We start from the raw sequence: 26,314 nt of genomic DNA on the forward strand, positions 1-26,314 counted from the left end.
TCACGTGTTTCTCAACGCAGTGATTCCAGAACACTGCCCCCATCCCTTATGGGAAATATGCAGATGCATGTAAAGAAGCTGCGGAGACACCATCACGTGTTTCTCGACGCCGAGAAAGACGTGATGGTGTCTCCGCAGCTTCTTTACATGCATAAAGAGATCCTGTCGGCCCCCCATGCCCTCCACCCAGCAGCACTCACTTATCTAGGAGTAAATCCCCTGCCTACCAGCCCTGTAGAACGTGAACATAAAGAGATCCTGTCAGCCCCCCATGTCCTCCACCCAGCAGCACTCACTTATCTAGGAGTAAATCCCCTGCCTACCAGCCCTGTAGAACGTGAACATAAAGAGATCCCGTCAGCCCCCCATGCCCTCCACCCAGGAGCACTCACTTATCTAGGAGTAAATCTCCTGCCTACCAGCCCTGTAGAACGTGAACATAAAGAGATCCTGTCAGCCCCCCATGCCCTCCACCCAGCAGCACTCACTTATCTAGGAGTAAATCCCCTGCCTACCAGCCCTGTAGAACGTGAACATAAAGAGATCCTGTCAGCCCCCCATGCCCTCCACCCAGCAGCACTCACTTATCTAGGAGTAAATCCCCTGCCTACCAACCCTGTAGAACGTGAACATAAAGAGATCCCGTCAGCCCCCCATGCCCTCCACCCAGGAGCACTCACTTATCTAGGAGTAAATCTCCTGCCTACCAGCCCTGTAGAACGTGAACATAAAGAGATCCTGTCAGCCCCCCATGCCCTCCACCCAGCAGCACTCACTTATCTAGGAGTAAATCTCCTGCCTACCAGCCCTGTAGAACGTGAACATAAAGAGATCCTGTCAGCCCCCCATGTCCTCCACCCAGCAGCACTCACTTATCTAGGAGTAAATCCCCTGCCTACCAGCCCTGTAGAATGTGAACATAAAGAGATTCTGTCAGCCCCCCATGCCCTCCACCCAGCAGCACTCACTTATCTAGGAGTAAATCCCCTGCCTACCAGCCCTGTAGAACATGAACATAAAGAGATCCTGTCAGCCCCCCATGCCCTCCACCCAGCAGTGCTCACTTATCTAGGAGTAAATCCCCTGCCTACCAGCCCTGTAGAATGTGAACATAAAAAGATCCTGTCAGCCCCCCATGTCCTCCACCCAGCAGTGCTCACTTATCTAGGAGTAAATCCCCTGCCTACCAGCCCTGTAGAATGTGAACATAAAGAGATCCTGTCAGCCCCCCATGCCCTCCACCCAGCAGCACTCACTTATCTAGGAGTAAATCCCCTGCCTACCAGCCCTGCAGAACTTGAACATAAAGAGATCCTGTCAGCCCCCCATGTCCTCCACCCAGCAGCACTCACTTATCTAGGAGTAAATCCCCTGCCTACCAGCCCTGTAGAATGTGAACATAAAGAGATCCTGTCAGCCCCCCATGCCCTCCACCCAGCAGCACTCACTTATCTAGGAGTAAATCCCCTGCCTACCAGCCCTGTAGAACGTGAACATAAAGAGATCCTGTCAGCCCCCCATGTCCTCCACCCAGCAGCACTCACTTATCTAGGAGTAAATCCCCTGCCTACCAGCCCTGTAGAACGTGAACATAAAGAGATCCCGTCAGCCCCCCATGTCCTCCACCCAGGAGCACTCACTTATCTAGGAGTAAATCCCCTGCCTACCAGCCCTGTAGAATGTGAACATAAAGAGATCCTGTCAGCCCCCCATGTCCTCCACCCAGCAGTGCTCACTTATCTAGGAGTAAATCCCCTGCCTACCAGCCCTGTAGAATGTGAACATAAAGAGATCCTGTCAGCCCCCCATGTCCTCCACCCAGCAGTGCTCACTTATCTAGGAGTAAATCCCCTGCCTACCAGCCCTGTAGAACGTGAACATAAAGAGATCCCGTCAGCCCCCCATGTCCTCCACCCAGGAGCACTCACTTATCTAGGAGTAAATCCCCTGCCTACCAGCCCTGTAGAACGTGAACATAAAGAGATCCCGTCAGCCCCCCATGTCCTCCACCCAGGAGCACTCACTTATCTAGGAGTAAATCCCCTGCCTACCAGCCCTGTAGAACGTGAACATAAAGAGATCCTGTCAGCCCCCCATGTCCTCCACCCAGCAGCACTCACTTATCTAGGAGTAAATCCCCTGCCTACCAGCCCTGTAGAACGTGAACATAAAGATCCTGTCAGCCCCCCATGCCCTCCACCCAGCAGCACTCACTTATCTAGGAGTAAATCCCCTGCCTACCAGCCCTGTAGACCGTGAACATAAAGAGATCCTGTCAGCCCCCCATGTCCTCCACCCAGCAGCACTCACTTATCTAGGAGTAAATCCCCTGCCTACCAGCCCTGTAGAACGTGAACATAAAGAGATCCCGTCAGCCCCCCATGCCCTCCACCCAGGAGCACTCACTTACCTAGGAGTAAATCTCCTGCCTACCAGCCCTGTAGAACGTGAACATAAAGAGATCCCGTCAGCCCCCCATGCCCTCCACCCAGCAGCACTCACTTATCTAGGAGTAAATCCCCTGCCTACCAGCCCTGTAGAATGTGAACATAAAGAGATTCTGTCAGCCCCCCATGCCCTCCACCCAGCAGCACTCACTTATCTAGGAGTAAATCCCCTGCCTACCAGCCCTGTAGAACATGAACATAAAGAGATCCTGTCAGCCCCCCATGCCCTCCACCCAGCAGTGCTCACTTATCTAGGAGTAAATCCCCTGCCTACCAGCCCTGTAGAATGTGAACATAAAGAGATCCTGTCAGCCCCCCATGTCCTCCACCCAGCAGTGCTCACTTATCTAGGAGTAAATCCCCTGCCTACCAGCCCTGTAGAATGTGAACATAAAGAGATCCTGTCAGCCCCCCATGCCCTCCACCCAGCAGCACTCACTTATCTAGGAGTAAATCCCCTGCCTACCAGCCCTGCAGAACTTGAACATAAAGAGATCCTGTCAGCCCCCCATGTCCTCCACCCAGCAGCACTCACTTATCTAGGAGTAAATCCCCTGCCTACCAGCCCTGTAGAACATGAACATAAAAAGATCCTGTCAGCCCCCCATGTCCTCCACCCAGCAGCACTCACTTATCTAGGAGTAAATCCCCTGCCTACCAGCCCTGTAGAACGTGAACATAAAGAGATCCTGTCAGCCCCCCATGTCCTCCACCCAGCAGCACTCACTTATCTAGGAGTAAATCCCCTGCCTACCAGCCCTGTAGAACGTGAACATAAAGAGATCCTGTCAGCCCCCCATGTCCTCCACCCAGCAGCACTCACTTATCTAGGAGTAAATCCCCTGCCTACCAGCCCTGTAGAACGTGAACATAAAGAGATCCCGTCAGCCCCCCATGTCCTCCACCCAGGAGCACTCACTTATCTAGGAGTAAATCCCCTGCCTACCAGCCCTGTAGAATGTGAACATAAAGAGATCCTGTCAGCCCCCCATGTCCTCCACCCAGCAGTGCTCACTTATCTAGGAGTAAATCCCCTGCCTACCAGCCCTGTAGAATGTGAACATAAAGAGATCCTGTCAGCCCCCCATGTCCTCCACCCAGCAGTGCTCACTTATCTAGGAGTAAATCCCCTGCCTACCAGCCCTGTAGAATGTGAACATAAAGAGATCCTGTCAGCCCCCCATGTCCTCCACCCAGCAGTGCTCACTTATCTAGGAGTAAATCCCCTGCCTACCAGCCCTGTAGAACGTGAACATAAAGAGATCCCGTCAGCCCCCCATGTCCTCCACCCAGGAGCACTCACTTATCTAGGAGTAAATCCCCTGCCTACCAGCCCTGTAGAACGTGAACATAAAGAGATCCTGTCAGCCCCCCATGTCCTCCACCCAGCAGCACTCACTTATCTAGGAGTAAATCCCCTGCCTACCAGCCCTGTAGAACGTGAACATAAAGATCCTGTCAGCCCCCCATGCCCTCCACCCAGCAGCACTCACTTATCTAGGAGTAAATCCCCTGCCTACCAGCCCTGTAGAACGTGAACATAAAGAGATCCTATAAAGGCACAGATGATTGGCCTCGGGGAGACCAAAACATCCAATACCACGGAGACACCATCACGTGTTTCTCAACGCAGTGATTCCAGAACACTGCCCCCATCCCTTATGGGAAATATGCAGATGCATGTAAAGAAGCTGCGGAGACACCATCACGTGTTTCTCGACGCCGAGAAAGACGTGATGGTGTCTCCGCAGCTTCTTTACATGCATAAAGAGATCCTGTCGGCCCCCCATGCCCTCCACCCAGCAGCACTCACTTATCTAGGAGTAAATCCCCTGCCTACCAGCCCTGTAGAACGTGAACATAAAGAGATCCCGTCAGCCCCCCATGCCCTCCACCCAGGAGCACTCACTTACCTAGGAGTAAATCTCCTGCCTACCAGCCCTGTAGAACGTGAACATAAAGAGATCCTGTCAGCCCCCCATGCCCTCCACCCAGCAGCACTCACTTATCTAGGAGTAAATCCCCTGCCTACCAGCCCTGTAGAACGTGAACATAAAGAGATCCTGTCAGCCCCCCATGCCCTCCACCCAGCAGCACTCACTTATCTAGGAGTAAATCCCCTGCCTACCAGCCCTGTAGAACGTGAACATAAAGAGATCCCGTCAGCCCCCCATGCCCTCCACCCAGGAGCACTCACTTATCTAGGAGTAAATCTCCTGCCTACCAGCCCTGTAGAACTTGAACATAAAGAGATCCTGTCGGCCCCCCATGCCCTCCACCCAGCAGCACTCACTTATCTAGGAGTAAATCCCCTGCCTACCAGCCCTGTAGAACGTGAACATAAAGAGATCCCGTCAGCCCCCCATGCCCTCCACCCAGGAGCACTCACTTACCTAGGAGTAAATCTCCTGCCTACCAGCCCTGTAGAACGTGAACATAAAGAGATCCTGTCAGCCCCCCATGTCCTCCACCCAGCAGTGCTCACTTATCTAGGAGTAAATCCCCTGCCTACCAGCCCTGTAGAACATGAACATAAAGATCCTGTCAGCCCCCCATGCCCTCCACCCAGGAGCACTCACTTATCTAGGAGTAAATCCCCTGCCTACCAGCCCTGTAGAACGTGAACATAAAGAGATCCTGTCAGCCCCCCATGCCCTCCACCCAGCAGCACTCACTTATCTAGGAGTAAATCTCCTGCCTACCAGCCCTGTAGAACATGAACATAAAGAGATCCTGTCAGCCCCCCATGTCCTCCACCCAGGAGCACTCACTTATCTAGGAGTAAATCCCCTGCCTACCAGCCCTGTAGAACGTGAACATAAAGAGATCCTGTCAGCCCCCCATGCCCTCCACCCAGCAGCACTCACTTATCTAGGAGTAAATCTCCTGCCTACCAGCCCTGTAGAACGTGAACATAAAGAGATCCTGTCAGCCCCCCATGCCCTCCACCCAGCAGCACTCACTTATCTAGGAGTAAATCCCCTGCCTACCAGCCCTGTAGAACGTGAACATAAAGAGATCCTGTCAGCCCCCCATGTCCTCCACCCAGGAGCACTCACTTATCTAGGAGTAAATCCCCTGCCTACCAGCCCTGTAGAACTTGAACATAAAGAGATCCTGTCAGCCCCCCATGTCCTCCACCCAGCAGCACTCACTTATCTAGGAGTAAATCCCCTGCCTACCAGCCCTGTAGAACTTGAACATAAAGAGATCCTGTCAGCCCCCCATGTCCTCCACCCAGCAGCACTCACTTATCTAGGAGTAAATCTCCTGCCTACCAGCCCTGTAGAACGTGAACATAAAGAGATCCTGTCAGCCCCCCATGTCCTCCACCCAGCAGCACTCACTTATCTAGGAGTAAATCCCCTGCCTACCAGCCCTGTAGAACGTGAACATAAAGAGATCCTGTCAGCCCCCCATGTCCTCCACCCAGCAGCACTCACTTATCTAGGCGTAAATCCCCTGCCTACCAGCCCTGTAGAACGTGAACATAAAGAGATCCTGTCAGCCCCCCATGCCCTCCACCCAGCAGCACTCACTTATCTAGGAGTAAATCCCCTGCCTACCAGCCCTGTAGAACGTGAACATAAAGAGATCCTGTCAGCCCCCCATGCCCTCCACCCAGCAGTGCTCACTTATCTAGGAGTAAATCCCCTGCCTACCAGCCCTGTAGAACGTGAACATAAAGAGATCCTGTCAGCCCCCCATGCCCTCCACCCAGCAGCACTCACTTATCTAGGAGTAAATCCCCTGCCTACCAGCCCTGTAGAACGTGAACATAAAGAGATCCTGTCAGCCCCCCATGTCCTCCACCCAGGAGCACTCACTTATCTAGGAGTAAATCCCCTGCCTACCAGCCCTGTAGAACATGAACATAAAGAGATCCTGTCAGCCCCCCATGTCCTCCACCCAGGAGCACTCACTTATCTAGGAGTAAATCCCCTGCCTACCAGCCCTGTAGAACGTGAACATAAAGAGATCCCGTCAGCCCCCCATGCCCTCCACCCAGGAGCACTCACTTATCTAGGAGTAAATCTCCTGCCTACCAGCCCTGTAGAACTTGAACATAAAGAGATCCTGTCGGCCCCCCATGCCCTCCACCCAGCAGCACTCACTTATCTAGGAGTAAATCCCCTGCCTACCAGCCCTGTAGAACGTGAACATAAAGAGATCCCGTCAGCCCCCCATGCCCTCCACCCAGGAGCACTCACTTACCTAGGAGTAAATCTCCTGCCTACCAGCCCTGTAGAACGTGAACATAAAGAGATCCTGTCAGCCCCCCATGTCCTCCACCCAGCAGTGCTCACTTATCTAGGAGTAAATCCCCTGCCTACCAGCCCTGTAGAACATGAACATAAAGATCCTGTCAGCCCCCCATGCCCTCCACCCAGGAGCACTCACTTATCTAGGAGTAAATCCCCTGCCTACCAGCCCTGTAGAACGTGAACATAAAGAGATCCTGTCAGCCCCCCATGCCCTCCACCCAGCAGCACTCACTTATCTAGGAGTAAATCCCCTGCCTACCAGCCCTGTAGAACGTGAACATAAAGAGATCCTGTCAGCCCCCCATGCCCTCCACCCAGCAGCACTCACTTATCTAGGAGTAAATCCCCTGCCTACCAGCCCTGTAGAACGTGAACATAAAGAGATCCTGTCAGCCCCCCATGCCCTCCACCCAGCAGTGCTCACTTATCTAGGAGTAAATCCCCTGCCTACCAGCCCTGTAGAACGTGAACATAAAGAGATCCTGTCAGCCCCCCATGCCCTCCACCCAGCAGCACTCACTTATCTAGGAGTAAATCCCCTGCCTACCAGCCCTGTAGAACGTGAACATAAAGAGATCCTGTCAGCCCCCCATGCCCTCCACCCAGCAGCACTCACTTATCTAGGAGTAAATCCCCTGCCTACCAGCCCTGTAGAACGTGAACATAAAGAGATCCTGTCAGCCCCCCATGCCCTCCACCCAGCAGTGCTCACTTATCTAGGAGTAAATCCCCTGCCTACCAGCCCTGTAGAACGTGAACATAAAGAGATCCTGTCAGCCCCCCATGCCCTCCACCCAGCAGCACTCACTTATCTAGGAGTAAATCCCCTGCCTACCAGCCCTGTAGAACGTGAACATAAAGAGATCCTGTCAGCCCCCCATGTCCTCCACCCAGGAGCACTCACTTATCTAGGAGTAAATCCCCTGCCTACCAGCCCTGTAGAACGTGAACATAAAGAGATCCTGTCAGCCCCCCATGTCCTCCACCCAGGAGCACTCACTTATCTAGGAGTAAATCCCCTGCCTACCAGCCCTGTAGAACTTGAACATAAAGAGATCCTGTCAGCCCCCCATGTCCTCCACCCAGCAGCACTCACTTATCTAGGAGTAAATCCCCTGCCTACCAGCCCTGTAGAACTTGAACATAAAGAGATCCTGTCAGCCCCCCATGTCCTCCACCCAGCAGCACTCACTTATCTAGGAGTAAATCTCCTGCCTACCAGCCCTGTAGAACGTGAACATAAAGAGATCCTGTCAGCCCCCCATGTCCTCCACCCAGCAGCACTCACTTATCTAGGAGTAAATCCCCTGCCTACCAGCCCTGTAGAACGTGAACATAAAGAGATCCTGTCAGCCCCCCATGTCCTCCACCCAGCAGCACTCACTTATCTAGGAGTAAATCCCCTGCCTACCAGCCCTGTAGAACGTGAACATAAAGAGATCCTGTCAGCCCCCCATGCCCTCCACCCAGCAGCACTCACTTATCTAGGAGTAAATCCCCTGCCTACCAGCCCTGTAGAACGTGAACATAAAGAGATCCTGTCAGCCCCCCATGCCCTCCACCCAGCAGTGCTCACTTATCTAGGAGTAAATCTCCTGCCTACAAGCCCTGTAGAACGTGAACATAAAGAGATCCTGTCAGCCCCCCATGCCCTCCACCCAGCAGCACTCACTTATCTAGGAGTAAATCCCCTGCCTACCAGCCCTGTAGAACGTGAACATAAAGAGATCCTGTCAGCCCCCCATGCCCTCCACCCAGCAGTGCTCACTTATCTAGGAGTAAATCCCCTGCCTACCAGCCCTGTAGAACGTGAACATAAAGAGATCCTGTCAGCCCCCCATGCCCTCCACCCAGCAGCACTCACTTATCTAGGAGTAAATCCCCTGCCTACCAGCCCTGTAGAACGTGAACATAAAGAGATCCTGTCAGCCCCCCATGCCCTCCACCCAGCAGTGCTCACTTATCTAGGAGTAAATCCCCTGCCTACCAGCCCTGTAGAACGTGAACATAAAGAGATCCTGTCAGCCCCCCCCCCCCATGCCCTCCACCCAGCAGCACTCACTTATCTAGGAGTAAATCCCCTGCCTACCAGCCCTGTAGAACGTGAACATAAAGAGATCCTGTCAGCCCCCCATGCCCTCCACCCAGCAGCACTCACTTATCTAGGAGTAAATCCCCTGCCTACCAGCCCTGTAGAACGTGAACATAAAGAGATCCTGTCAGCCCCCCATGCCCTCCACCCAGCAGCACTCACTTATCTAGGAGTAAATCCCCTGCCTACCAGCCCTGTAGAACGTGAACATAAAGAGATCCTGTCAGTCCCCCATGTCCTCCACCCAGCAGCACTCACTTATCTAGGAGTAAATCCCCTGCCTACCAGCCCTGTAGAACGTGAACATAAAGAGATCCCGTCAGCCCCCCATGTCCTCCACCCAGGAGCACTCACTTATCTAGGAGTAAATCCCCTGCCTACCAGCCCTGTAGAATGTGAACATAAAGAGATCCTGTCAGCCCCCCATGTCCTCCACCCAGCAGCTCTCACTTATCTAGGAGTAAATCCCCTGCCTACCAGCCCTGTAGAACGTGAACATAAAGAGATCCTGTCAGCCCCCCATGCCCTCCACCCAGCAGCACTCACTTATCTAGGAGTAAATCCCCTGCCTACCAGCCCTGTAGAACGTGAACATAAAGAGATCCTGTCAGCCCCCCATGTCCTCCACCCAGCAGCACTCACTTATCTAGGAGTAAATCCCCTGCCTACCAGCCCTGTAGAACGTGAACATAAAGAGATCCTGTCAGCCCCCCATGTCCTCCACCCAGCAGCACTCACTTATCTAGGAGTAAATCCCCTGCCTACCAGCCCTGTAGAACGTGAACATAAAGAGATCCTGTCAGCCCCCCATGTCCTCCACCCAGCAGCACTCACTTATCTAGGAGTAAATCCCCTGCCTACCAGCCCTGTAGACCGTGAACATAAAGATCCTGTCGGCCCCCCATGCCCTCCACCCAGCAGCACTCACTTATCTAGGAGTAAATCCCCTGCCTACCAGCCCTGTAGAACGTGAACATAAAGAGATCCTGTCAGCCCCCCATGTCCTCCACCCAGCAGTGCTCACTTATCTAGGAGTAAATCCCCTGCCTACCAGCCCTGTAGAACGTGAACATAAAGAGATCCTGTCAGCCCCCCATGTCCTCCACCCAGCAGCACTCACTTATCTAGGAGTAAATCCCCTGCCTACCAGCCCTGTAGAACGTGAACATAAAGAGATCCTGTCAGCCCCCCATGCCCTCCACCCAGCAGCACTCACTTATCTAGGAGTAAATCCCCTGCCTACCAGCCCTGTAGAATGTGAACATAAAGAGATCCTGTCAGCCCCCCATGTCCTCCACCCAGGAGCACTCACTTATCTAGGAGTAAATCCCCTGCCTACCAGCCCTGTAGAACATGAACATAAAGAGATCCTGTCAGCCCCCCATGTCCTCCACCCAGGAGCACTCACTTATCTAGGAGTAAATCCCCTGCCTACCAGCCCTGTAGAATGTGAACATAAAGAGATCCTGTCAGCCCCCCATGTCCTCCACCCAGGAGCACTCACTTATCTAGGAGTAAATCCCCTGCCTACCAGCCCTGTAGAATGTGAACATAAAGAGATCCTGTCAGCCCCCCATGCCCTCCACCCAGCAGCACTCACTTATCTAGGAGTAAATCTCCTGCCTACCAGCCCTGTAGAATGTGAACATAAAGAGATCCTGTCAGCCCCCCATGTCCTCCACCCAGCAGTGCTCACTTATCTAGGAGTAAATCCCCTGCCTACCAGCCCTGTAGAACGTGAACATAAAGAGATCCTGTCAGCCCCCCATGTCCTCCACCCAGCAGTGCTCACTTATCTAGGAGTAAATCCTCTGCCTACCAGCCCTGTAGAACGTGAACATAAAGATCCTGTCAGCCCCCCATGCCCTCCACCCAGCAGCACTCACTTATCTAGGAGTAAATCCCCTGCCTACCAGCCCTGTATAACGTGAACATAAAGAGATCCTGTCAGCCCCCCATGTCCTCCACCCAGCAGTGCTCACTTATCTAGGAGTAAATCCCCTGCCTACCAGCCCTGTAGACCGTGAACATAAAGAGATCCTGTCAGCCCCCCATGTCCTCCACCCAGCAGTGCTCACTTATCTAGGAGTAAATCTCCTGCCTACCAGCCCTGTAGAACGTGAACATAAAGAGATCCTGTCAGCCCCCCATGCCCTCCACCCAGCAGCACTCACTTATCTAGGAGTAAATCTCCTGCCTACCAGCCCTGTAGAATGTGAACATAAAGAGATCCTGTCAGCCCCCCATGCCCTCCACCCAGCAGCACTCACTTATCTAGGAGTAAATCCCCTGCCTACCAGCCCTGTAGAACATGAACATAAAGAGATCCTGTCAGCCCCCCATGTCCTCCACCCAGCAGCACTCACTTATCTACGAGTAAATCCCCTGCCTACCAGCCCTGTAGAATGTGAACATAAAGAGATCCTGTCAGCCCCCATGCCCTCCACCCAGCAGCACTCACTTATCTAGGAGTAAATCTCCTGCCTACCAGCCCTGTAGAATGTGAACATAAAGAGATCCTGTCAGCCCCCCATGTCCTCCACCCAGCAGTGCTCACTTATCTAGGAGTAAATCCCCTGCCTACCAGCCCTGTAGAACGTGAACATAAAGAGATCCTGTCAGCCCCCCATGCCCTCCACCCAGCAGCACTCACTTATCTAGGAGTAAATCCCCTGCCTACCAGCCCTGTAGAACGTGAACATAAAGAGATCCTGTCAGCCCCCCATGTCCTCCACCCAGCAGTGCTCACTTATCTAGGAGTAAATCCTCTGCCTACCAGCCCTGTAGAACGTGAACATAAAGATCCTGTCAGCCCCCATGTCCTCCACCCAGCAGTGCTCACTTATCTAGGAGTAAATCCCCTGCCTACCAGCCCTGTAGAACGTGAACATAAAGAGATCCTGTCAGCCCCCCATGTCCTCCACCCAGCAGCACTCACTTATCTAGGAGTAAATCCCCTGCCTACCAGTCCTGTAGAACGTGAACATAAAGATCCTGTCAGCCCCCCATGTCCTCCACCCAGCAGTGCTCACTTATCTAGGAGTAAATCCCCTGCCTACCAGCCCTGTAGAACGTGAACATAAAGATCCTGTCAGCCCCCATGTCCTCCACCCAGCAGTGCTCACTTATCTAGGAGTAAATCCCCTGCCTACCAGCCCTGTAGAACGTGAACATAAAGAGATCCTGTCAGCCCCCCATGTCCTCCACCCAGCAGCACTCACTTATCTAGGAGTAAATCCCCTGCCTACCAGTCCTGTAGAACGTGAACATAAAGATCCTGTCAGCCCCCCATGTCCTCCACCCAGCAGCACTCACTTATCTAGGAGTAAATCCCCTGCCTACCAGCCCTGTAGAATGTGAACATAAAGAGATCCTGTCAGCCCCCATGTCCTCCACCTCCCTTGTCTGTATCTACCATAGATCAGTATTTTCCATTAGTATTTGCGAGACACAAGCAGGAGCGGCTCCAAAATTAGGGAAAGTTACAAATCTCTCTATTATGGTATTTCTTTAGGTGTCTAAGAAAACTTTCTGAAATAAGCACTGAATATTTTTTTATGTTTTCACAGAATTTTACAGCTTTTCTGGTGATCAATGGACTGGTGGGAGCAGCAGAGGCGAGCTTTACAATAATTGCCCCCTCAATCATTGCCGACATGTATGTGGGAGACCGGCGCAGCCGCGCGCTCTCCTGTTATTACGGAGTAGCATTTATTGGCAGGTGAGTGTGGACCTATTTAATGGTTAGAGTCATTCCGACAATTTGCCTATTTGTTGTGGACTATTTTCGGCCCAGATTGCGCTCCGCAGATGCATCATGTACAAGACATGGATGGCATCTTACCAAATCCTCCGCAAGTAATGAGGAATCATTAATCAGGAAGGAGGAGTTGGAGAAAGACACTCACACATTTACAGTATATGTGTATATGTGTGCAGAAATGATGACAACTTTCTTTTTGTTTATTACAGTGGCCTTGGTTACATCGATGGCTCTAAAGTGACAAGTGCGGCCTCTGGAGACTGGCGTTGGGCCTTTCGGGTAAGTAATAGGTCTAAGGGATCTTGTGGACAAGCTGTGAATCTGAATTATAACTCCTATATGGTTTTAAAGTTTTAAAGGGATTCTGCCAGTAGGTTTTTATCATTTAATCTGAGAGCAGGGATCCTCTGTAGGGGCAGAGAACCTGATTCCTGCGATGTGTCACATATTGCTCCCTCTAGTTGTTTAGGAAAAAAAAATTACTATTTTATCAGCAGGAAATTATGAGGAGGGGACTAGTTGTCTCATGCCACGTAGTCCTCCTCCTCTGTGTAACCCCTCCCCCACCACTGATTGGTAGCTTTCTGCCTATGTACAGTGTACATAGGGGGGTACATTTTTTAAACATTTTTTTATGGGGATCATAGACACCCTTGCCAAAAAATTGACTAGCTGTAGCAGCACAGAATACGTTAACCCTGGTGATCTAGTGTCAGTGGATGATGAGCTGTGGAGGAAGGTCTCATTAAAAAGTAGGCCCAATTTAAAGGAGTGGGTCTCCTAGACTTGAAATGCCCATACACAAAGTGTATGGGCTGCCTGACCAACATTTCCCCATGGGGGTAAATTAAAAAAAAAAATTAATCAAAAAATAGTGTTTACTGTTTTGAGCTAGGGTAACACACAGGAAAAAAAGGAGAATGGAAGCCTCAAAAGCACACTTTGTAGCACACATATAGATGAGGCGTGTCACGGAACTATCACACTGTAAACATTTTTTTGTTTTAACCAAGATAGTGTATAGACCTAGGGTATTAGACCAAAAATTGGAATGTATGCATGAAAAAAAACTATTTTTACACCATACATAAAACGGCCGTCGGACGGAGATAACAAACTGTTTCAATATGTGGCCTGTATTTTTAAAAATTTTCAAACCACAAAATACTGTATAAACCAAGGGTATCAGACCAAAAACTGGAATGTATGGCTGAAAAGCCAAGATTTGAAGACCACAGATAGACCAGATGTGTGACTGAGATAACAGACTGTTTCTATTTGTGGGATGTTTTTTAAAAATTTTTAAAAACCACAAAATACTGTATACACTAAGGGTATCAGACCAAAAACTGGAATGTATGGCTTAAAAGATTTGAAGACCACTGATACACCAGACGTGTGACTGAAATAACAGACTGTTTCCATATGTGGGATGTATTTCTTTAAATTTTAAAAATACTGTATACACCGAGGGTAGCAGTCTAGCAGATCAAAAAATGCAATGTATGCCTGCAAAGCAAGGATTTGGACACCACAGATACACCGTGCGTCTGAAGGAGATAACAGAGTGATCAAAATGTGTTCTTGATTTTTTTTGGCCCACCAAAATTGTGTCCATAAGTAGGCTCTGACACTAAAATAAAACATTTGCAGTACTAAAATTGTACAAACATTTCCCCATGGGGGGTACATTTGAAAAAAATATTTTATGGGCATCACATACACCCTTTCCAAAAATTGGACTGGCTATAGCATCACAGAACCCGTTAACCCTGGTGAACTAGTGGCAGAGAATGAGGAGACATAATGAATGATCAATCATACTGAAATAAAAAAATGAATAAAGGATGTGAATCCACCTATGAAAGAAAATAACAAAAGGGAGGGGGAACACAGGTTCATAGATATGAAGCCAGAATGTGTCCAACGAGATATGTTGGTCCCTAGCAACAGCTCAGAGACAGGGGATAAAAATAAAAATATAATGTAATAGTATTTAAAAAATGTTTAGACTGGAGAGGTATACACTAGGTCATAAGAGGATGGTCTAGAGATAGGAAAAATGGAAAGATCGTGTGGAATACATGGTGGCTAAGTGACTAGAAGCATTATCCGTTATCCAACCATCAACCGTTTCACACTGCTCTGGTATCAATAGTGGTGTGCTGGGGTCCCGTAGAAACTGGGACAGGAAGGTCGAGCGGGAAGATGTGGGTCTTTCTTGTGGGCCACTTTCAGCTTGGCCACTGCCTCGTCCTTTGCATGCACCATCAGCATCACGTCCACTTCCTCGTCTCTTGCCTTTTGCCTTGCCCATTTTAAATGGACTACTGAAATATTTGTAAAGCTCAAGACAAATGGATTTATTGGGAGAAAAATGATATGTGATCAGTATGCCTGAAAAGCAAGTATTTGGAGACCACAGATACACTGAGTGTCTGACGGAGATAACATAGAGTACATTTAATGTATTATTTTTTTAGATTTTTTAAACCAAAAATAATTAGTAGACCAAGGCTAGCAGACCAAAAAATACAAGGTATGCCTGCAAAGCACGGATTTTGACACCACTGATACAGCAGGTGTCAGCCAGAGATAACAGACTGATCAAAATGTGGCCTTAATTTTTTGGGCACACCAAAATTGTGTCAACAAGTTGGCTATGACACAAAAAAAAAATGGAGTACTAAAATTGTAAGATATTTAGCACAATGATATGCGATGCGTGTGGCTTACAACTCACAGTGAACTGTAGCTAAATATTTTTGTGCCAGCTACAGATTTTAGGGCAGCAAAATGGTGATAAAAAATGTTGTAAGACACTACAAAATATTACATAGTACCACAAACAAAAAGGACAGATTTTTTTGGCGCACTCACATCTGGTGCCTGGGACCAAAAAAGAATGGGAAAAAATTAGATTTTCACGCTCTTCTATTGCAATGATCTGGCTGTAGTCTGCAGCTAGACTCCCCTGCCTACCTAGCGCTGCAATCTCTGGACCCCCGAATTAGCCCTAAAAAGGACTTGGTTTCTCAGGAGTTGTGGACTGAACACTAGCAGACCCACACTAACTAATAAAAGAAAGAATCTGACCCAATCTCTCCCTAAGCACTCGCTAAGTCCGGAGCAGAATGCGGCCTAGACCTGATGACGCTGTGCGGCCAGCCAATCACTGTAATACCACAACAAAGATGGCTGCGGCATTACAGTGCGTGGCAGACAATCCCTGCATTGCCATTGGTGCTCTAAAGAGTGCCAGAATTGCAGGGTAGAGACCCGAGATCCCGCCGAATAATCCTGGAAATACTCAGTGCTCGCCGAGTACACCGAGCCTAGTGATTGTGGCGAAGCACGTTCGCTCATAACTACTGATGACACCTCTGTATATTTAACATGTGATGTCTCCTTCTTCATCTCCACAGATCTCCCCTGCTCTGGGCATGATAGGAGTCCTGCTCATGTTTGTGTTTGTAAAAGAACCGACCAGAGGAGCAACAGAAGAAAATAACAGCAAACCGCCGAGCTCCAAAACATGGATTTCAGATGTGAAACAACTCCTGAAAAAGTAGGTGTTTTCTGTGCACTGATTGATGTCACTGATCCACCCCGTGACTTCTGCGTTATTTACATGTTTTTCCCTTTTCACTTTCTGCAGCTGGAGTTTTGTGTTTTCCACACTTGGGATGACGGCTGTAAAGTTTGCGGCCGGAGCCATCGGCTTCCACGCTCTCACTTTCCTGAAGCGTGCCCGGGACGTCATTCAGCCATGTCAGACCGAAGTCTGCGACTCTCAGGACAGGTACAAGTTTATCAAACTTTGATTTGACCATCACTGGTGGAAATTTAATATCCCCCCTACCCCAGTTTTATATTGAAAAAAATATTTATATTTCAAATGATTATTACCGTATATACTCGAGTATAAGCCGAGATTTTCAGCCCATTTTTTGGGGCTGAAAGTCCCCCTCTCGGCTTATATCGCGCCAGGAGCAGGTAAGTATACGGGGAGGGGAGCGCTGTGCAATATTTACTGCTCCTCGTTCCGGTGCTGCTCCGTCTCCAGCGTCCTCTGGCTGTGACGCTCAGGTCAGAGGGCGCGGTGATGCGGTCAGTGCGTGCCCTCTGCTGAGCGTCAGTGCTGGAGACGGAGCCGCACGAGGAGCAGGTAAATATTGAATGCGCCGGTGTCCTGAGCGAAGAGAGGTGAGTATGTGATTTTTTTTTTATTGCAGCAGCAGCATTATATATGGCACAGCATTATATATGGAGCATCTATGGGGCCATAATGAATGGTGCAGAGCATTATATGTGGCACAGCTTTATATGGAGCATCTATGGGGCCATAATGAACGGTGCAGAGCATTATATGTGGCACAGCTTGATATGGAGCATCTATGGGGCCATAATGAACGGTGCAGAGCATTCTATATGGCACAGTTTTATATGGAGCATCTATGGGGCCATAATGAACTGTGCAGAGCATTATATATGGGGCACAGCTTTATATGGGGCATCTATGGGGCCATAATGAACGGTGCAGAGCATTATATATGGCACAGTTTTATATGGAGCATCTATGGGGCCATAATGAACGGTGCAGAGCAATATATATGGCACAGTTTTATATGGAACATCTATGGGGCCATAATGAACGGTGCAGAGCATTCTATATAGCACAGCTTTATATGGCGCATCTATGGGGCCATAATGAACGGTGCAGAGCATTATATGTGGCACAGCTTTATATGGGGCCACACTGAACGGTGCAGAGCATTATATGTGGCACAGCTTGATATGGAGCATCTATGGGGCCATAATGAACTGTGCAGAGCATTATATATGGCACAGCTTTATATGGGGCATCTATGGGGCCATAATGAACGGTGCAGAGCATTATATATGGCACAGTTTTATATGGAGCATCTATGGGGCCATAATGAACGGTGCAGAGCATTCTATATGGCACAGTTTTATATGGAGCATCTATGGGGCCATAATGAACGGTGCAGAGCATTCTATATAGCACAGCTTTATATGGAGCATCTATGGGGCCATAATGAACGGTGCAGAGCATTATATATGGCACAGCTTTATATGGAGCATCTATGGGGCCATAATGAACAGTGCAGAGCATTATATATGGCACAGTTTTATATGGAACATCTATGGGGCCATAATGAACGGTGCAGAGCATTCTATATAGCACAGCTTTATATGGAGCATCTATGGGGCCATAATGAACGGTGCAGAGCATTATATGTGGCACAGCTTTATATGGAGCATCTATGGGGCAATAATCAACGGTATGGAGCATCTATTTTTATTTTTGAAATTCACCGGTAGCTGCTGCATTTCCTACCCTAAGCTTATACTCGAGTCAATAAGTTTTCCCAGTTTTTTGTGGCAAAATTAGGGGGGTCGGCTTATACTTGGGTCGACTTATACTCGAGTATATACGGTATATCAAATTATTTATATATCATTAATTCAAGCTCCTTGACTAATCTTGTTACTACTTTTCTTTGCAGTCTGATTTTTGGTGGAGCTATGGTCATCGCTGGCATCTGTGGAGTTGTCTCAGGAGTGGAGATAGCCAAAAGATACAGCAAGTACAACCCTCGTGCCGACCCAATAGTGTGTGCGTCTGGCATGCTCTGCTCCGCCATTTTCCTGTACTTCGCTATATTTATGGGAAACATCAGTCTGGTGGCCACTTATGTAAGTACCTGATGTGTAGATTGCTTTCATTCCCTTACTGGGTCTCGGACATAGGACGGATGTAATGAGCAAGTAGAAATCATAGAGTATGGCAGGGGCACTGTATGAATGTATGGAAGCTGGGGTGGATGAATGGATTAAAAAGACAAAACCTATAGAGGATAGGAAAGTGTGTAAGAAACAAAACTCTATATATGTATTGTTCTTTATCTCTGCAGGTGTGTTTATTCCTCGGAATCTTATGTCTGACACTGAACTGCTCCGTTTCGGCTGCTATTCGCCTGGTGAGTGGAGAAAAGCGCTAAACTTAGCACAACTAAAATTATGTATATGCAGTCAGCCTGTATGTTCTGTTTCACCCATCAATGCCCCTCAACCCTTTAGTGACAGCGCCAAATGCCCCTTAATCCTGGCTGTATCCAAGTGTTTGTTGGATAATTCCCAACTAAACTCCAAAATAGACTTAGCGCAAGAAGATTAAAAACTTCTCTAATGAAATCTCAGTCCACAACGCGTTTCTGGGCTTCTTTTCCAATCCTGGCTGACTGTGCTCTTTCCTTCTGTTTCATGTATGTTTACTTTGCCAATGTTCTCTTAATTTGCCGCATCCAGTGACTTCCTTCTGCTCACTCAGAATATTCTCTTGTTTCAGAATGTGGTACCTCCTGCAAGCCGATCAACAGCAGAGGCCATATTTATGATAGTGTCCGACCTCCTGGGAGCTGCCGGAAGCTCTTATATCATCGGGCTGGTAAGTAACTGTTACATATTTTCACATCACTTTAAGGCTACATTCACACATCTTTTTCCATTTGTACATCCTAGAAACAGAGTGTTAAAGTTGGAAGGGACCTCCAGGGTCACCATGTCCAACCTCCTGCTCAATGCAGGATTCACTAAACCATCTCAGACAAGATGTCTGTCAAGTCTCTGTTTGAAGACTTCCATTGAAGGAGAACTCACCACCTCTCGTGGCTGCCTGTTCCACTCATTGATTACCCTCATTGTCAAAAACTTTTTTCTAATATCTAATCTGCATCTTCAACCTTCAATTTCACTCCATTGTTTCTCGTGTTTCCATGTGCAAATGAGAATAAGGATGATCCCTCTACACTGTGACAACCCTTCAGATATTTGTAGACAGATATTAAATCTCCTCTTAGCCTTTTATTTTTTGCAAGATAAACATTCCCAGATCCTTTAACCGTTCCTCGCAGGACATACTTTGCAGTCTGCTCACCATCCTGGTAGCTCTTCTCTGAACTTGCTCCAGTTTTCAATGTTTCTTGTAAAATGTGGTGCCCAGAACTGAACACAGTATTCCATATGAGGTCTGACCAAAGAGGAGTAGAGGGGGATATTTACTTCACGTTATCTAGGCTCTTTTCTGCTTCTCTTAATACATCCTAGAACTGCGTTTGCCTTTTTTGCTACTTTATCACACTGTTAACTCATGTGCAGTCTGTGATCTATTAGTATACCCAAGTCTTTTTTCAAACGTGCTGTTGCTTAGTTCTATTCCTCCCATTCTGTAAATGGAATTTTAGTTTTTCTTGCCCACATGTAGAATCTTGGATTTCTCCATGTTAAATATAATTCTATTAGCCCCTGCCCATTATTCAAGTTTATCTAGTCCTTCTGAATCCATTCTCTGTCTTCCTCAGTGTTAGCTATTCCTCCTAGCTTTTAATTGTCTGCAAATTTGATCAGTTTACCTTCAGTTCCCTTATCTAGATCCTTTATAAAAATGTTGCACAGCATTGAGGCCAGGAAAGAGCCTTGTGGTACCCCACTTGAATCACTCTTCCAATTGGATGTGCTTCCATTTATTACCACTCTTTGAGTACGATCACTGAGCCAGTTATGAATCCACCTAACCGTAGTTCTGTCAATTTCATACTTGGTCATTTTTTCAATAAGGATTGTATGAGATACTTTATCAAATGCTTTGTTGAAGTCAAGATATACTATATCTACCGCATTTCCCTGATCCACCCAGTCAGTGATTCCATCATAGAAGGAAATTAGATTAGTCTTTCATGACTTGTTTGCTACAAATCCATGCTGGCTCTTGTTAATTACTGTAATGTTATCAAAGTACATACATGCTGTTTAATAATTTGTTCAAAGATCTTTCCTGGTATAGAAGTAGGGCTCACTGGCCTGTAATTTCCTGGTTCCATCGTCTTTCCTTTTTTGAAGATAGGGACATTTGCCCTTCTCTAATCTGATGGGACGTCTCCTGATCTTTCAGGATTTCGGTTAGTGGCTCTGCCATTTCTTCTGCTATAACTTTCAGGATGTAATTCATCTGGACCAGGAAATTTAAATTCATGTAAATTGGCTAAGTGTTCCCTCACTATATCTCTGTTTATGGATAGTGTGAATTCATTTATTCCTTCGATAGTATACCAATGATCATTTGATGTTACATTTGCTCTCTTAGAGAACACAGATGCAAAATATGAATTTAAAAGTTTGGCCTTCTCAACATCAATTTTGACAGCTTGACTCTTTTCAACCTGTAAAAATCCTATAGCATCTTTGACTTTTCTTTTGCTTTTGGCATACCCCCAAAATCCTTTTTTACTGCTTTTGCTCTCCAATTGAAGCTTCATTTCATTACTGGCTTTAGCTGTTCTAACGCTTGCCCTGCATTCCCTGCAAACAGCATTATACTATTCTTTAGATATGCCCCTCTTTCCATTTGATATATATTTGTTTTTTTCCTTTTTAGCAAGTGTTTAAAAGTTCTGTGTTCATCCATCCTGGTCTCTTTAAAAACTTCCAATTCTTCCTTCTTTTTGGAATTGATACTGATTGTACAGTGAGAATTTCATTTATTAAAATCTCCCTTCCTTCTTGGACATTTGTGTCCTTTAGAGCATCCAGTCATTGGACCTTTCCTACCCTATGTCTGAGTCTTTTAAGATCTGCCTTTCTGAAGTCCAAGATAAGATCTGTCGCAAAGTTGCTTATTTTCACTTGTACTATTTGATTATTTTTATATAAAAATTAAAATGACAGTTACTCTTTAATGGCCAAATCTGATCCGCAGAACAGACGAGAATAGGACATGCTCTCAGTCTCTGAGATCAGAGACACAAGGAGTTCTTAAAACACGTTTGTATGGATCAAGAAAAAGACGGACAACACACAGACATGTACAGGGGATGTGGCTATAGCCGTATCCTGAGGTCTGACTGGTACAGTACCTTATGTAATGCTGTATTATTGTGGTGGTCTCCATGTCTACATAAAGTATCCTAACAGATATATACAGATGTAGCCGCGTTATATGACCTAGCGAGTCTCGCTGTGGCCTAATCATAGCATACTTAAAAGGGTTCACAGGACTATTTTTTTTTTACTATGGGCCTAAGAACTAGCAGGCGCAGAGTGCTCTGACCTCCGATTTAGCGGCTTCCGCTGATGTCACATCGACATAGCAGCATCTTCTCTTCCACTCTGCTCTGTTGATGCAGAGTGGTTGCTGACATCATGATGATTGACAGCCGGCTCCACGCTACCTAACTACGGGGAGCTGTCTGTCCTTCAGCATGGCCTCAGCACTCACGCCCCGTTAACAGAGCAGTTCAGAAGAAAAAGAGCTGCTCTGTTGATGTGGAACAGATGAATCAGTGGAAGGAGCGGTCTGTAATGGCTCTGAGCCTGCGCACAAGAACAAGCAGGTAACTGGCTGTCGTAGCAGCTACCTCAAGTGCTCGTTAGGTTTTAGGCTAATAGTAAAAATAATAGTCCTCAATAACCACTTTAAGCAATTAGATTTATTAGGTGGTCATATTTAGCAAATTAACAATTACTCAGGAATGTTGTGTCCTGCAAATAAATGTTGATGGCGTGATGATCATTTATTGTGCGACTTCTACCTCTGCAGACAGCGGACATACAAGCAGTATCCATACACATACATTACCCAGCAGGACTATACATGGAAGCTATGCACCAGCAAACTATTCTTACCTTGTGTGCACGGCAGGAGAACTCCAAGGACAAGATGGCCTGGAGTGATGTCATAGATCATCTGCTGAGGGAGGATGTCACATCAGTCCTGTCTCTAGGCAATGTGTAGTGCTGGGGCTGCGGAAACTGGAACCAGTGCTGTTCATGGTTTGGAGGATGAAGCTCCTCCACTATCTGCAGTGAGAACCTTCTCATTCTGTGATCACCAGATGCCACTGTTCTCCATTCACTGCTGTCAGTGTTAATGTGTCCAGTCAATTATGTTTTTTTCTTCCATTCACCACACAACTATTTATTTCATCATATCTTCAGATATCCGACCACATAAAACATCAAAATCCAGACACGGATCTATGGAAGTTCCACAGTTTGCAGTACGCCCTCATGGTTTGTCCCTTTGTCTTGGCTATCGGAGGAGGATTCTTTTTTGGATGTGCCCTCTTTATTGAAGAAGATCGTAAGAGGGCAGAGACAGAGTCTGAAGGTACGTGCACAAATATGTTCATTATCCATTCATATCTCCTGCAGAATTTGGATTAGCATTAGCTCCATAATCAGTAACGGTAATACCCAGCATCTGTATAATACATCTATCTCCATAACAAAGCGCCATAACATAAGAGTAACAAAGCTCCATCTACTATGTAATTGTCTAAGGGTCACTTCCGTCTGTCCTTCTGTCTGTCACGGTTATTCATTCGCTGATTGGTCTCGGCAGCTGCCTGTCATGGCTGCCGCAACCAATCAGCGACGGGCACAGTCCGGAAGAAATTGGCCGCTCCTTACTCCCCGCAGTCAGTGGCCAGCGCCCGCTTCATACTCCCCTCCGGTCACCGCTAACACAGGGTTAATGCCGGCGGTAACGGACCATGTTATGCCGTGGGTAACGCACTCCGTTACCGCCGCTATTAACCCTGTGTGTCCCCAACCTTTTACTATTGATGCTGCCTATGCGGCATCAATAGTAAAAAAAAGTAATGTTAAAAATAATAAAAAAACAAAAAACCTGCTATACTCACCCTCCGTTGTCCGGTGAGCCGCTCGCGCCTGCCGCCATCTTCCATTCCAGCGATGCATTGCGAAATTACCCAGAAGACCTAGCGGTCTCGCGACACCGCTAAGTGATCTGGGTAATTTCGCAATGCATCCTGGGAACACGAGATGGCGGCAGCCGCGCACCCATCGGCACAGCGCCGCTGGATCCCAGGAAGCAGAGAGACGGGACGCTGAGGAGCAGCGACCAGAATGGTGAGTATGTTAAACTACAAGGGGCCCTCGGATCGTTAGGTGAGTATGTTTATTTTTTATTTTTTAACCTGTTACATACGTGGCTGGGCAATATACTACATCACTGGGCAATATATTACGTGGCTCTGTGCTGTATACTACGTGGCTGGGCAATATACTACGTGGCTGGGCAATATACTACGTCACTGGGCAATATACTACGTGGCTGGCAATATACTATTTTGCTGGGCAATATACTACGTGGCTCTGTGCTGTATACTACGTGGCTGGGCAATATATTACGTGGCTGGGCAATATACTACAAGGCTGGGCAATATACTACATGGCTGGGCAATATACTATGTGGCTGGGCAATATACTACGTGGCTGGGCAATATACTACGTGGATGGGCAATATACTACGTGGCTGGGTAATATACTACGTGGCTGGGCAATATACTACGTGGCTGGGCAATATACTACGTGGCTGGGCAATATACTACAAGGCTGGGCAATATACTATGTGGCTGGGCAATATACTACGTGGCTGGGCAATATACTACGTGGATGGGCAATATACTACGTGGCTGGGTAATATACTACGTGGCTGGGCAATATACTACGTGGATGGGCAATATACTACGTGGCTGGGTAATATACTACGTGGCTGGGCAATATACTACGTGGCTGGGCAATATACTACGTGGCTGGGCAATATACTACATGGCTGGGCAATATACTACGTCCATTCCTGATATATTTCTCCCTGTATATTTATCAAGCATTTTAGCCAACTAGGCATGATCATCAAGATACTTCTCAAAAAGAGAAAAATGTAGAGGGTCACGCCCACTTGAAAAAAAAATACTAGATTTATATAAAGGGAGAATTGAGAACCCCAGGAATAAAGGACGAGCAACGATAGTTTCAGGAGAATGACGGCATTTAGAACAGGTGAAAAAAATAGTGAATTGTCCGGTCATCTTGTTCAATTGGTTTTATTTAACATTTCCAAATTTTACACCAATAATAATGTTAGCAAGGAGTATAAATTGGGGAGGGAGAAAAGGGAAGAATGGGGTAACAATGCAAAGTTACAGGAAAGAAAGTAAAGTGAAGGCTGCTCATTATTATTAGGAGTAAACCGACTATTATAATGTTGCATTTTGTACGTAATATTTATAAACATTTAATTTGGTACATACCTGGTATATTTTGGTAATACACCTCCTTTAGTATTTAAGTTGTGGGTTTAGCCTGTGTTAAAACAAAAAGAGTTACATCATGACAGTCATCCAACTAAATATGTTTAAAAAAAAACTTTTTTACCTAAGCACAAAGTTGAACTTATATATTGTGCGTTGATGCCCCTTCCATGGGATTTCTTCTACATCTTGTCATAATACTGCTAATTATGGAGTAATATTGGGTTTAGAAATTCATAGGAGTAAGTTCGAAGTTTCTTTGCACAATTTTTTTTAATAAGGAACAATTCCAAAATATGTGTAAATTTCCCCCGGTTTCCCACAGCCTCTCCAGCACAGAGGAGATTGGGAAGGAAATACTCTGTGGAGTTGCATTGGAGTAAAGTACGACCGTAACATAATGTCACAGTGTGTCTCATGGAGAGAAGCGCACGTAGCGGTAGAATACATTGGGTTTAATGCTTTACTGTATATAGAGATAATCCTCCTGTATTATTTTCTATAAAATCATTTTTTAATCCTGTTTCTATTTCTTCTTTATAGATTGTGTCCTGCAGGAGGTAATAGTTATACCTCCATAAATTAGAATTTTTAAGGCTGGACCTGAGGAATACTTAAAGGTAAGATAAGATAGGAATGGTCAGACTGTGTCTTTTGACCAATAGTCATTTTTTTACATTTTTGATAAGGAGAATATATTTGTGTGAACCAAATCGATTCTAGACAGAGTTTTATGTCTGTCGGAGAATTGTGTGAACTGCCTTGAAGAGACACCAAAATACATCATATAGTTCTTGTTTATTTAGCCCGTAGTCTAATATTTGGGATAGTTATCCTGTCTGAGCAGTCGAGTCTAAGTAACCATTTGGATCAATGTTAAAATCACCAAAAAGTAACAAATCTCCCTTCTGGAGTTTGTTGATAGTCATTTCTATATGAATGGGGGGTATAGTCCAAACCCAAGAATAAGCAAATATCAATTATCTTAAATATTTTCTCACAAGACAATAATTCAGTAACCAGGAGCACATTGTGTTCCACTTATATATGATATCCAGTTGTTCCATCTTCAGTCATAATCAGTCATATTTATTATTTCTGCAGATCACTATTCCCAGAGAAAGGCCTGAGTGTGACCGTCAATGAATATGGAATGCAGCCGGATGTGATGACTATTCTACAAGACGAAAACATGTCAGAAAAAAAGAGACAGATTCCGGGCTCGGTCTCTGCTCTCACTTATGGACATTTCACTTACTGGACTTTCCGCAGTCAGACGTACTCACGGAATAATGTGAGTTTCCTGCTGCAAAAAAAGAGACAGATTCCGGGCTCGGTCTCTGCTCTCACTTATGGACATTTCACTTACTGGACTTTCCGCAGTCAGACGTACTCACAGAATAATGTGAGATTCCTGCTGCATAGAGGCAGATTCCGGGCTCGGTCTCTGTTCTCACTTATGGACATTTCACTTACTGGACTTTCCGCAGTCAGACGTACTCACGGAATAATGTGAGATTCCTGCTGCATAGAGGCAGATTCCGGGCTCGGTCTCTGTTCTCACTTATGGACATTTCACTTACTGGACTTTCCGCAGTCAGACGTACTCA

General features: G+C 47.0%; 1 protein-coding gene and 2 long non-coding RNA genes across 3 annotated transcripts in view; 2 read left to right on the top strand and 1 right to left on the bottom strand.

Annotated features, from left to right (window-relative positions):
• Positions 1-21,036, top strand: part of LOC138649475 (protein spinster homolog 1-like) — a 39,016-nt gene extending 17,980 nt beyond the window's left edge. Inside the window, exons 5-12 of the mRNA XM_069739951.1 lie at positions 12,374-12,525; positions 12,777-12,846; positions 15,993-16,135; positions 16,226-16,369; positions 18,099-18,288; positions 18,507-18,572; positions 18,941-19,205; positions 21,026-21,036. Coding sequence (XP_069596052.1) covers positions 12,374-12,525; positions 12,777-12,846; positions 15,993-16,135; positions 16,226-16,369; positions 18,099-18,288; positions 18,507-18,572; positions 18,941-19,205; positions 21,026-21,036 — 1,041 coding nt within the window. The remainder of the gene's footprint in view (positions 1-12,373; positions 12,526-12,776; positions 12,847-15,992; positions 16,136-16,225; positions 16,370-18,098; positions 18,289-18,506; positions 18,573-18,940; positions 19,206-21,025) is intronic.
• LOC138649703 (uncharacterized) overlaps positions 1-24,755 on the bottom strand; it is a 54,231-nt gene extending 29,476 nt beyond the window's left edge. The window contains exons 1-2 of the long non-coding RNA XR_011315348.1: positions 24,705-24,755; positions 22,273-22,794 (exon numbers count right to left, since the gene is read on the bottom strand). This is a non-coding gene — a long non-coding RNA (uncharacterized lncRNA). The remainder of the gene's footprint in view (positions 1-22,272; positions 22,795-24,704) is intronic.
• LOC138649702 (uncharacterized) lies at positions 22,626-26,101 on the top strand. Its single transcript, XR_011315347.1, has 3 exons — positions 22,626-22,756; positions 25,248-25,324; positions 25,809-26,101. It is a non-coding gene; the product is annotated as an uncharacterized lncRNA (long non-coding RNA).
• The last annotated feature ends 213 nt before the right edge of the window (positions 26,102-26,314 follow it).

This window comes from Ranitomeya imitator, chromosome 9 (assembly GCF_032444005.1).
Source record: "Ranitomeya imitator isolate aRanImi1 chromosome 9, aRanImi1.pri, whole genome shotgun sequence".
In the NCBI taxonomy this organism is placed as follows: domain Eukaryota; kingdom Metazoa; phylum Chordata; class Amphibia; order Anura; family Dendrobatidae; genus Ranitomeya; species Ranitomeya imitator.